Raw genomic sequence first — 12,826 nt, 5'->3', positions numbered from 1 at the left:
ATGGCAAATTGTATACGTACAAATAGAATAGCTTTTAAGAATTCAAATAGCGTTGAATTGGATGAAATTGATACCAAGACTAAGATGTGAATAATCAATGCACTACATGTATACGTACATGATCAGCTCTTTCTTACAAGGAGGAATATCAACAGGCAGTAACGTGAAGTTCTAACTTACGGGTTTTGTTCTCCGCTTTCATCTCGTTGTTTCGTTTATCGTGTTATTGGATCCGGACTTTCTTCGAAGTGAAGTAAGGTGGAAGGAGATTATTTCTTGGCATATGAGGTAAGAATTCTCCTCTACTAGATATATTTAAATTCGTCCAGGTCATAGTTAAATTGTGAGACGAGAACTACGAAATTAATTGCGGGAAATCGGATAAATGGTTATTGTTATCATATGGACTGTTTGTTGGTTATTATAAATTATTTAGTGAGCTGGAATATCGTGAAATTTGCTGTAGCTATTGTTATCCTGCTTGTTGTTATACTATGTATATACGAAAATAAAGAAGTGTATACAAGTATCGATATAGGAATTGATGAAATAAACGGGAACTTACGAATAGAATTGTCAATTGATATAGTTGGAGTTGTGGGCTGTTTTTCTTGTTGTAAATATATGATATAAAGCCGAGATTTGTGGTAAATGATGCCCTTATCATATTGAGAATATTTTTAAGGTTAAGAAGAAAACATACGAAAAGGTGCCATGGAGTATATGGATTGTAATTCGAGCTTGTCGCTCGTTATAGAGTATTATGAAGTTGTTATGGACATGCATGCTGTGTTTTTGGGATTTATTTGTTGTTGGGATGATATACCAAGTTGGGAGATGCTAATGATATAGAGGAGATGCTACCCGTTTCGTTTTAGAATTAAGTCATCAATTAATATATATGATATACGAAAGCCTTCTTAAGTCACGTGCGTATTCTTACGATTATAGGTTTATCATATTAATTATGGAAGTTCTTGGATGGGAGCTCTTGAACGACGTGAGGTATGTAAAGCTGTCCCTTCTTTCTTTTGGCATGTCCTAGACGTAAGTGATGAATGACATGAGCTTTGGGGTAATTCCATTCATAAGTTCCGAATATGATTCATGATTCTTATTCACTTCTTGATATTAGAGCTTTTAAAGTAGTTAAGCCACTGCCCTCGAGCTTTCTATATGTTGTATAGTATAATCGTATGTATAAGTCTCTATTCCTAAAGGCTCTATAATGACTAATGTCCTTAACTTTCATAAGCTCTCTCGTATTGATTTGATACCTGTCTATGATCCCTGAGACGTTATTTAATATAGTTCATAATGATATTCAAAGAGCCACTAGGATGGCTAATGTTCTTGATTTCCAGAAACTATTTTATTATGTCTTGATACGTGTATATAATTCTTGAGGTTCTATTTTTATATAATCCACAGCGACATTCGAAAAGTATTTGATATGACTATTGTCTTGGTTTTCAAATGATGATTCGTTTTGATTATTCTATTGAGTCTCAGATATGATTTAATTTGCATATGGTTTCTCACTACTCTGCTCGTGCATGCCTCAATACATCTTTCACTGAGTCCCGAGCCAGGACATGTTTTCGTGCACAGATCCACTGCATTATTCACCGAGTCCCTCTCTAGAGGGCCGGGACACGTTATATATATGTATATGATGATATGATGACATGATGATATGATGATATGGAGATGGCAGCCAGGATGGCACATGATGATCTTATTCACCGAGTCCCTCACTAGAGGGCCGGGACACGTTATATATATATATATATATATATATATATATATATATATATATATATATATATATATATATATATATATATATATATATATACATGATGATGATATGATTTTATTTACCGAGTCCCTCACTAGAGGGCCGGGACACGTTATACATATGCATATGAACAGGATGATTCTCTAATGGTGACATTAAGTTTCATAACGAGTTAAGTCTGATATTGACACCATGATTTATGATTCAAAGGTAAGTCTTGTGGTTTTCTGGTTATTGTACTGGTTTTCTGTACTCCTCACTTCAGTATGATCCTGTTTATTGTATTTATGCTTTACATGCTCAGTACATATTCCGTACTGACCCCCTTTCTTCGGGGGGGCTGCGTTCATGCCCGCAGGTACAGATGCTCACGTTGGTAACCCGCCAGGTTAGGAGTCCTATTCAGCTATCTTGGAGAGCTCTCTTGTGGTGTATATGTATTTTATCCAGGGGTACGGCGGGGCCCTGTCCCGTCATATGATACTGTTGTTACTCTTAGAGGTCTGTAGACATATGTGTGGGTTGTGTATCGATGTTGTTCAGTTGTGTCTATATAGCTTATGTTTTGGGACGTTCCCATTCGTAGTGGCAGCCTTGTCGGCTTGCGTAGATATATATATATATATATATATATATATATATATATATGTGTGTGTTTTGAGAAGTAATGTGTTATGATAGCCTTGTCGGCTCGTTTATAGCGGGGATGTTCCCTTATATATTATGAAAGCCTTGTCGGCTTATGTACTATAATGTCTGTTGAAAGTTGTACCTCCCAAGGAGACGGGTTGTTGTGATACGTCTAAATAATGCGACAGTTTTGAGACGACGTCTTGCCTTGGTATTGATAAGTTTGTATTATGCTAGTTGTGGATGATTATAGTTAACAGGTACATATGAGTGTCCAGCTCGAGCACTAGTCACGGCCTACGGGGTTGGGTCGTGACAACTAGTTAATTTTTCACAACATAAGTTCTTTACCATTAGTTTATATAAGTTAAATCGTAAATGTAACGGGATCTATTGAGAATTTGAGATGAAAATTTATGAAGTTTAACATCACAAGTTTAAGTCGGTTTAAAGAATATATACACACACAATCATGTCACGTATGAAGTCACGCAAGTGAATTTCTAATATAAACATTGATAATTAACTAGCTATGCTATTATAGGTTAAAACTCATTGATAGTGTAAAAAAAAAAATTACACTCAAAATTTATATTTGCTTCTTCAATGTTAGAAGTAAATATATGGTAAATGGCCCTTGCAATTTATCACTTGTCAGAATGTGGAATAAATGAATTTACTTTCCGGATTTAATGGGAGTTTAAAGTTCAAGAATTTCTTTTAAATTTCGAAGGATCAGTGTTATATTTATAACTCCTGACGCATTTAATCAATTTTAGAAGGTACACGAAGATTTGTTTATGGTACATATGTTCGACGTGTGTGACACGGTATAGTTGACTTCCTTTTTTAATTATACGCACCATTTTTAAGAAAAGAAAAAGAAAACTCCTAATTTCAGGTATCTTGTCTTATTAAGGCACCGTTCTTACTATAAGAATCAATATTTTCTTGTTTGAGTGCATATATTATATTATATATATATACAATTAATAATTTGTTTCCATTGCAGTTTGCATGTGTGTTTTTAGAGAAACTTTGGTTGTTTATTTTATTCAAAGAAGAATTAACAGTACTCGAAATAACTTGTAAAATACATAATACAAGATGACTGTAGTATAAGGTTCTTAGGAATCGACAATTTCATCTGAATTGTCGTGAAAAGGCTAATAAATTAACAAAATTAAATTAAAATAAAAGCAAATAGCTAAAGGAGATAATATTTTAATTAGAACAAAAAGAAAATTAAATGCTAAACCACTATAGTTAATGAACCTCAATAAAATTCACAGAGTATATATCAAGTCTGCGTACTACCACTTCAGACGACTACTATGCATTTTCAACTTTAATTTGTACTGACTTATAAACTAATTACTACTTTAAATTTCCACAAATCCCCTTTTTAGAATTAAAAACAGAGCAGAGGATAGATATCAGGAAAAATAAATTAATGTTCCTAAGAATATGTTAATATGTTTGGTATGGCGAAGAATATATTTGCAATATGTCCAAACAACATTTTCTACTATTATTTAACAGTCTATAAAATTAACATTGGGATATGATCTAGAAGAAATTTTTTCCAAAGTAAAGCAAGTAAATGAATCAGTTACTAACTTTCACATGTCAAAATTAAACGTAAATGCATCATCTCTTAGATTAAATATGATAAATTTAGATTACAATATTAATACTGTAGTCCTACTAATTTATATAGCTGAAAAGTTGACACTCATGTCTACTGTTATCTTTATTAGATCCGAAGAAGACGCCCAAGTCTTGTTAGCTAGAACGGGTCCACGCTTAAATAAAAATTTCGGTTCAATTTTTTGGAATGAAGAAAATCCTAATAAAGAACGTTTTCTTTTTAATGAGGTAGAAACAGTGCACATGTAGTCGCTTTTTTGATCCTGTCTTTGAAAAATAGCCATTTTTATAGAGTTTTAAATTCTGCAAGTAAAACTTCATGATCATATTGTGGAATTTCATCTCTGAAATTTGAAACTACATGATACTGGCTGTTTTCTATTATAGGAGCTAAAAATCGGCTATCTGTAAATTTTACTTTGTAAGAATTATCTTAATTATGCAGTGTGTTCTGAATTAGTCGAAATTCCAAAAAAATATCAAACATAAACATAAGGTGGGAATTTTTTTTTTTTTTTAAAAAAAAAAAAGTAGTTAGAGGAACTTATTGGGCAACAGAAGAGGAGTTGGTTGCAAAGGAAACAATTGAATAAGCCCATAAAACTACAAAAGTAGTATAATTTTAAAAAATAAAATAAAGTGCGTACACTCTTGCGCCGAGAGTCTTTCGGAAACAACCTCTCTACCTCCCAAGGTAAGGGTAAGGTCTGCATTCATTCTACCCTTCCCAAACTCCACTTGTGGGACTACAATGGGTGTGTTGTTGTTGTAATAATGTGCGTGAAAGGGAGCAACACAACAACGGTAAAGTTGTCTTTTTGAGATGTATCGATCACAAGTTTGAGCTGTGGAAGCAGCCAGTGAGGCTGTTTACATCACACCCCTCAGGGTGTGACCTTTCCTCGGACCCTTCTAACGCGGAATGCTTTGTGCAACAGACTATCCTTTTTTTCACAATAAAGTGTCTCTATAATAAATTTTATGCGGCGTAAATTTAAATTAATCGATATAAATATCAAAAATCGAACAAAATATTGTTAGGAAAATTTATTGGCCAAGATATAAGAGGGATGGGTATGGAGGATACAATTGAATAACTCCATAAAACCAAAAAGTAGTACTCTCAATAATTTAAAAAATACATCGAAGTGTGTATGAATAGTCTTTGTTTTTTGTATGCAGTGCGAATATAAAAGACGTCTCTCAGTTTTCATTTGGCCAACTATCTTTCCTCCTTCCTTCCTTCTCTCCTTCTAAGAAATTAATCCACACCACAACCTCAAGAAAACTACAAGCTATTCACCATAAAGATTGTTACTATTAATTAGTAGCAGAACCGCAACTTGTTCTCCCAAAAATATTAGAGAAAGAACAAAGGAAAACCTGAAGAAAAAATGGGAAATTGTTGGCCAAAACCTGTAGATGTTCTTCCTCCCACTTCCAAGTTTTCTAGCCCTCCTTCAGGTATTTACTCTATACTCTCTTTATATATCAGTTCGTCATTGTTAGTATGTCGCAGAAAGAACGCCTTCAGTTTCTATAATTGAAAACTCATATTGTTGTTATTAGCTACAAAAATGGGATAGTATATATATGTATACCAAATGTTTTCGTTCATTCTTAAACTTCGTACCTGGTCAAAGTATTGTCTAAAAGTAAATGGAGGTCTGAAGCAAGGGGCCGGTCTGGCGCAATCCGAACCCCTTTGCCGTAAAATTACACTTTATATATATAAGGTAAAAAATAAATAAAAAATATATATATGTTGATATTTCTTGAATTTTTCGTGCGTTTATTTCTTTATATTTTAAATTTTCTTACTGAAAATTTTGACGTCACCACCACTGTTCGAGAGTACCCTTTTTGTTTCCTAATTTGATTGTACCAAAGAAAAAGTTTCATACTCTAATTATATGTTTATGCTTTTTGATCCTTTGTTAGTGATCAAGAAACATGTTAGTACTCCTTCGGCAAGTAAGACAAGGACGGTGGAGGCGCAGCCTAGCGGTGATGGCGGTGATACGGCGAAAGTGGAAGTTCCGGCAAGTGGGAAAATAATTACTCCAAATTTAAAAATGTTTACTTTAGCAGAATTGAAGAGTGCAACGAGGAATTTTCGACCCGATACAGTGTTAGGAGAAGGAGGATTTGGTACAGTATATAAAGGATGGGTTGATGATAAAACATTTGTTCCTTCAAAAGTTGGAGTTGGTATGCCAGTTGCTGTTAAAAAATCAAATCCTGAGAGTGTACAAGGTCTCAAGGAATGGCAGGTTTGTTACTCGTATATATCTTCGTTGGTTTCCCATGCAATTTTTTTTTTTTGGTATAATATCTGAAATTTATTGGCTCCACTAATTCACAGTCGACAGCCTCTCTATCTCTTAATTGAGGTAGGAATAAGGTCTACGTACATTCTTCCCTCCCATTCACATGTGAAATTACGCTGAATATATTATTGTTGTTGTGCTGCTGCTGCTGCTTGACTAATTCAAAGTCAGTTGAGTAAGCTGACTAAATGAGTAGAACAATGTTTAAAGATGATAATGGCAGTGGAAGAGAAGGAACAGATAGTGGTGGGAAGAACAAGTGGTGGGGAGAGATTAAAATCAGCTTAGATTGAGGTGACATGCCACCTAAGCTCCACCTTGGACAACCCTAAAGGAGGAGGGTATATGTGAATCATTTAAGTAAGGGCAAAAGTATTTTCTATTAATAGTAATGGAGGGTAAAATCGATTATTTTCACATAGCAAAATAGTAAATTTGACCCTTTTTCCTATATTATATGCACCACATGATATTTTTTTGGAGCACCTTTTTTAATTCTATCTTCCAGTGGGCTAAATATCACATTTAAAATAGTTGAATGAATTTTTTTTCTGTAGACAAATTTAGGCTACTAAGCTAACGGGAGACATGATTTTACAGATGGTCTCGAAAAAAGTCATTTATGCTAATACACCCTCATTCGTTGCATTCAAAACTCAAGACCTCGATTTTTTTGCAAAATACACTTTTAAAGGCTAAATTCTGTCTTTGAAAGTTCTCTTTACGAATTTAGTCCACTATGTTGACGGAATACATAATTTAAAATTTAATCTTAGAAAAGGTCATTTATGCTAATGCACCTTCATATTTTGCGCTCAAAATCGAGATCTCTAGTGGAAGCTAAAGTTATTTTGAACATCGCACTACACCCTTGGTGGTCTATGCATTTCTTATTCATAAAGCAATATTGATCAGCATAATTCCTTCTATTTTATTTTCTCCCATATTTTACGTTCATGAAAACTAAGGATATACATGCCATGACGTTCGACCAATGGGAAATTTACAACTGTGTAAAAAATAACCTAACACTAGAGATATTAAATTCTAAACCAATAAAATAGAGCAGTCAAAGTCAAACTTGTGATTGGTTTGAGAATTCAATTACTTTTATTATATTATAGAATTATTATAGTATATTGTATGTGCTCTATAGCTTGACTTGTTTAAAGTATCCACGTGGTTCTCCGTACTATCAATGTGGAAAATATGGCCATCAAATTTAAGTCACGAAGAAGAAATATCACCGCTTCAACACAAATATCAAAATTATACGAGAATGAAATTGATACTTTTTCTTGCCTCTCCGGCTCACAATGGTAGGGTAAGTTCTACATATATTCTACCTTTCTAGACAGTCATTGCCGTTACATATGAAAATCAGAATTTTTTTATCTTATATCCAAACTTATATACACTGTACAATTCAACATGTTATGATAACTTGTCTGTCTTATTTTTGAATACCAGAAAAAAAATTTATCTTATGTCCAAAATTATATACACGGTACAATTCAACATATTATGACAACTTGTCTGTTTTATTTTTAAGATAGCTAATCTCATGACTTATTTTGAATAGTTACCTATAGTTATTTTTAGGTTAAAAAAAAAGTTAAATTATTGACTCGAAAGGAGATTTGAAAAAGGGTAAACTTATTAAGTCAAACACAAGAAACAAGCCCTGATTTGAAATCCAGAAGTCAACGTTATGAGTCAACTTTCTAATTTGAAACGGTAAAATTGTCATTTTTTTCTTCGTCTTTCTGTTTCCTATTTATTATGTCACTTTTAATCGATTACTCAACGATTCAACAGTTTGATTACTAAATTATTAGATTAAGCATAAATCATTACATCATTAAAATAGCGATGGCTATAAGAAAATATCTATTGTAATCTATGGATAATTGATTATTTAATATTTGTTTTTGCAGGCTGAAGTAAAGTTTCTGGGAAAATTTAGTCATGCGAATCTAGTTAAACTAATTGGATATTGCTGGGAAGAAAAAACGTTCCTTCTTGTGTATGAACACATGCAGAAAGGAAGCTTAGAAAGTCATCTTTTCAGAAGTAAGCCCTTATTATTTTACTAATCCTTATAACTTTGTCAACCTGGTTGATTTAATTTATACACATCAACAATTTATATAAAATATGTTGTAAAGGTTACTTGCCTTATTTTCTCATATTACAAGTTCCTCTTAAGAGCCGTTTGGATATGATTTCATCTCATGAGACGAAATCATGAAATGAAATATAAGCTTGTTTGAATATGCAATTTGGATTTCTTAAGTTGCAGTTTTTTTTATAAACATAAAAACCCCACAAATTGCGAAAACCATAAAAAAAAAAATCTTATACAATCTAACTAAATGAGTAAATCATAGTTCATAATAAAATGAATACGCTACTAGAAGTCCTTTCTAAAAAATACAACATCAATTGATCAAACTTTAGTTCAATAAAAAGAAAAATTTAACATAAATGTAATGTAACTAGTCTTTAATATAATCCTCCCACATGGTACGAACAATATATCTACCAACTTAAGGGTTTTTTTTTTACAAAATATAAACGTCTGGATCAAATTTTACATTTATATTTTTTTAAATCAAAATTTCAAATCCCAAATCATGCCTTTTTGGATAATTTGGAATTTCATCTAATGAGATGAAATTGCATGTCCAAATGCTGATTTCATATCATGATATGACATCGCATGTCCAAACCTACTTATTATAGACAATTATCTGTAGTTATCTTTTAAGTGATCTGATAGGTGTATAGTGGTTGAACTCTTATTTTTTTAATTCAGGATGTAATAACACTATTTTTGGATATTGTATATATTAGAAGAAGGTGCAGAAGCATTGTCGTGGGATACAAGGTTGAACATAGCAATAGGAGCAGCAAGAGGACTTGCTTTTTTACACACCACAGAGAAGCAAGTTATTTACCGTGATTTCAAAGCTGCCAACATTTTACTGGACGCGGTAATTTTCTTTACTTCTCTACCATTCTAGCTTTCTTTTTTTCTTTTTTTTTAAATTAAAAAAAAATACAGTTCGTACAATTACTAATGAATGTTTGGTTTGAAATATGATTCTTGTGACAGGACTATAATGCAAAGCTTTCTGATTTTGGACTAGCTAAGATGGGTCCAGAAAATGGTGACTCACATGTGACCACTGGAATTGTTGGCACTTATGGCTATGCTGCCCCTGAGTACATGGCTACCGGTAATTTGAGCAAATTTATGCACACCTCGATTATAAATTAGACCATCTGCTTATTGGGAGAATCACAGCTTACGTTTGACTTCTTAAAATTATATTATTTCCCCAGACTTTTCTATGTTCACACATTTGCAGATTTGACCTAGTCATTAGTGAAAAAATCAACCTGTATGAAATAAATGTGAACTCCTTAGTATCCAAACACTAAATTCCAAGAACACATATACCTAACTAATTTATTAATATTGGCCGGAAAATCTGGCATATTATTTTCAACAACTATTTTGGTCTTTAATCCTGATTTAATTTTTTTTAAATCTTGATTATTATACCTTTTTATTCATTATTGAAAAAGTCTTATGGAACCTCATATTTTGTCAGGCCATTTGTACGTGAGGAGTGACGTATATGGGTTTGGAGTAGTCTTACTAGAATTACTTACGGGCCGGAGAGTACTGGATCTTAACAGGCCCACTGGGGAGCATGATTTAGTGGCTTGGGCCAGGCCCATGTTATCTGAGAAAAAGAAGCTAAGGAAAATAATGGACCCAAGGCTAGAAGGACAGTACCCATCAAAGGCTGCATATCAAATAGCAGAAATCACACTACAATGCCTTGAGCCTGATCCTAAAACTAGACCTTCCATGGAAGAAATTTTGGAGTGTTTGGAAGAATGTAAGGGTATCAAGATGAGAACGCGAGAAAAGAAAACCGCTCGGGAACATCGAAATCACAACAATTCTGGGCATCGGTCGCCTCTACACGTTAAGAAAACGGGTAGTGGTAATTACATTGGCAATCAAGCACATCATGCTCCTATCAACCGCAGCTACTGAAACTCGAAAGGGAGATACAAATGAGTTTATCGGTTAAATGGCCTGTTACAAATGTTCGTTTAGTTATATGGTCCATTTCACAAAAGATCTTTATGTGTCCGTCACAAATGTTCTTTGTTTTTTAATTTGTGGGCTTGTGTACACTATAGGCCCAGTCCAACTTTTATCCAAACAAGGCCCATTTAAGGGGCCCACTGAGACCTGTTGGTACTTTGGAATGGTCTTAGGTAATCATGAGATAGCTGGCATGTGTCTGTTTTCAGACTGAAGATAGTCAACGTCAACAAAAAAGGGCAATTCCACTTATCACTGTAATGTTTACCTTTTTATTTTAGGCCCATTTAACTTGCCTTTTCTTCTGAATAGATATGATTGTATTGCTTTTGTCTGTATATTTTAAATTTTTGGATCCATTTCTAGGGTGATCATGTATCATATTTTTCAACATTGATTTGCCTTTATTACTTTCTTGTCTTTATCCCTTGGGTCACTCTCTCCTAAGAAAGGGCAAGTAGATTTTTTTTTTTTCAGTAAGGGCCAAGTAGATTGATTGTAGGGGTATGTACAAAAAAAAAAAAAAAAATTAAGGGCCTGTTTGGAAAGCCACCTTTTAATTGGAATTGGTGTAATTACTAGGGTAGTAATTATACAGTAGTGTTATTACAAAAAAGAAACAAACTAAAAAGTAACTCTGTAATTACACCCAATTCTCAACCCCCCCCCCCCCCCCCGCGAGAATTGGAGAGTGTAATTACACCCAATTCACATCTAACTGTGTAATTACTTGATTAAACAAACAGGCCAAACTGTGTAATTACACTCAATTACATCTAATTCCAATTACCTGGGTGGCTTTCCGAACAGAACAGGCCCTAAATATTCTTGTAGTTCAAAGTATGTATGAAGCATATCGGGGAGATTGCTACTTGATCGTAATAGATACTATTAATAAGTCGAATTTTGTGTCTCCCAAAAAAATGGAGATAATTTTCTACGATGACGAGAAGCATGTTTTGATAGCTCTTACATAATATTTAAGCATAAATGTGATCTCCAACCTCATCTCGACCGACTTTTTGAAATGTCAAAAGCAGAATCTATGAGGTTATATTAAAGTTAGAGTTTTGATCTTCATATAGTTTTTGAAGATATTTCATTGAGAGTTCGTTAGATTCCGGCTTTTGTAGTAGTACTGCGGCAAATCAAAACCCTTGGCAGTTTTAATTCTCTAGCGGTTAAAAAAAGAAAAAAGTTTCCTTTGTGCATATGATTTGCAGCAAGCCGTTTTTACTTTCCATCTTTTATTTTTAAAGTTTAGTTAATTGTTTTTGTTTAAAATATAGGTTATGACAGCGTGGATTTTTTAATTAAAAAATTCACATGACATCTACACCGTGGCAAAATGATGGGCGGCAATGATATGTCATTTTCTAATGCCAGAAATTTGAATTTTCGTTAATTTGTATTATTTGGACAACTAACAGATAGTTAATGACACTAATTAAATCATAAACTCAAACTAGTGATTAGACTAAGCTATATAAATTTTCGTTATCTATTTCTCCGAAAAGTATCATCAGCCCAGAATAGGTAGACGAATGGGCTCTAGAGATAGGAGTAAGAGTAATGGGGTCATATACAGTTGCTTGAAAATTACTCAAAAGTGTTATTAATGATTTACATAGCAGTAAGAAATGATTAGAGAGTGCCAATTCTATCATTTTGGGAGGGTAGTTCAACGGTCTTTTCAGCAGTCAATTAATTGCAGGCCTCTAATTATTCCCATGAAACACACTTGCTTTCCTATATAGCACGTCAAAGGGAACCCTACCCAAAAATAATAAGTTCTCAGTTTCATCTGAAAATTTAAAATTTATTTGTTCTTAAATTGGCTTAAATGCATTTTAAGCTACTTTAAAAGATTAAGTTAAAAAGGATCTAAACAAAGAGATTGAGGGATGATGGAAACAGAATTCGGGGAGGAGTTAAAGAGTTCTGTTTTGAGAAGAGCATTTCGGGAATCACAAGAACTATTATTATAACTAAAAAAAATTGGTTAAAATAAATTGAATATCAGCTGAAAAATCATAAGTTAAAAGTAATTAACATACGGCTTATGTCTAATTTTAACTTATTAAAAGAACCTTTAGCGTTTATTAATCGAGTACATAGATAATAAGATACTACCTTTTCGATGACACTGTTTTAGGACACAATACATATGTACATGTTTAATAATTTTATAGTATACGGTGAGGTTAAAAAAAAAAAAAAAAAAAAAAAAAGGAGTTGTGCTCGATTGCACATGCATATGTTGCATTCAAATATACATCCGTTTAT

General features: G+C 33.2%; 1 protein-coding gene and 1 long non-coding RNA gene across 3 annotated transcripts; both read left to right on the top strand.

Annotated features, from left to right (window-relative positions):
* LOC132628217 (uncharacterized) lies at positions 1-2,630 on the top strand. The gene is made up of 3 exons (XR_009578070.1): positions 1-288; positions 952-1,005; positions 2,160-2,630. It is a non-coding gene; the product is annotated as an uncharacterized LOC132628217 (long non-coding RNA).
* Positions 2,631-5,292: 2,662 nt separating this feature from the next.
* LOC132628215 (probable serine/threonine-protein kinase PIX13) lies at positions 5,293-10,933 on the top strand. Of its 2 annotated transcripts, none has more exons than XM_060343976.1 (6): positions 5,293-5,545; positions 6,023-6,354; positions 8,349-8,484; positions 9,271-9,407; positions 9,530-9,653; positions 10,032-10,933. In XM_060343976.1, the coding sequence occupies exons 1-6, from the start codon at positions 5,476-5,478 to the stop codon at positions 10,484-10,486; spliced, it is 1,254 nt and encodes a 417-aa protein (XP_060199959.1). In that variant the 5' UTR covers positions 5,293-5,475; the 3' UTR covers positions 10,487-10,933. The 2 variants fall into 2 exon arrangements, with proteins under 2 accessions (XP_060199959.1, XP_060199958.1); XM_060343975.1 differs by having other exon boundaries at positions 5,294-5,545; positions 9,268-9,407.
* Positions 10,934-12,826: the final 1,893 nt, after the last annotated feature.

This window comes from Lycium barbarum, chromosome 2, assembly GCF_019175385.1.
Source record: "Lycium barbarum isolate Lr01 chromosome 2, ASM1917538v2, whole genome shotgun sequence".
Lineage (NCBI taxonomy): Eukaryota > Viridiplantae > Streptophyta > Magnoliopsida > Solanales > Solanaceae > Lycium > Lycium barbarum.
This window is presented reverse-complemented; position numbering and strand designations above follow the sequence as displayed.

Excerpts from the sequence above, each read along its gene's own strand:
- LOC132628215 (XM_060343975.1), top strand. The coding sequence starts at position 5,476 with ATGGGAAATTGTTGGCCAAAACCTGTAGATGTTCTTCCTCCCACTTCC. Across the intron at positions 6,355-8,348 it reads AAGGTCTCAAGGAATGGCAG|GCTGAAGTAAAGTTTCTGGG; the intron begins GTTTGTTACTCG and ends TTGTTTTTGCAG. Across the intron at positions 8,485-9,267 it reads AGAAAGTCATCTTTTCAGAA|AAGAAGGTGCAGAAGCATTG; the intron begins GTAAGCCCTTAT and ends TGTATATATTAG.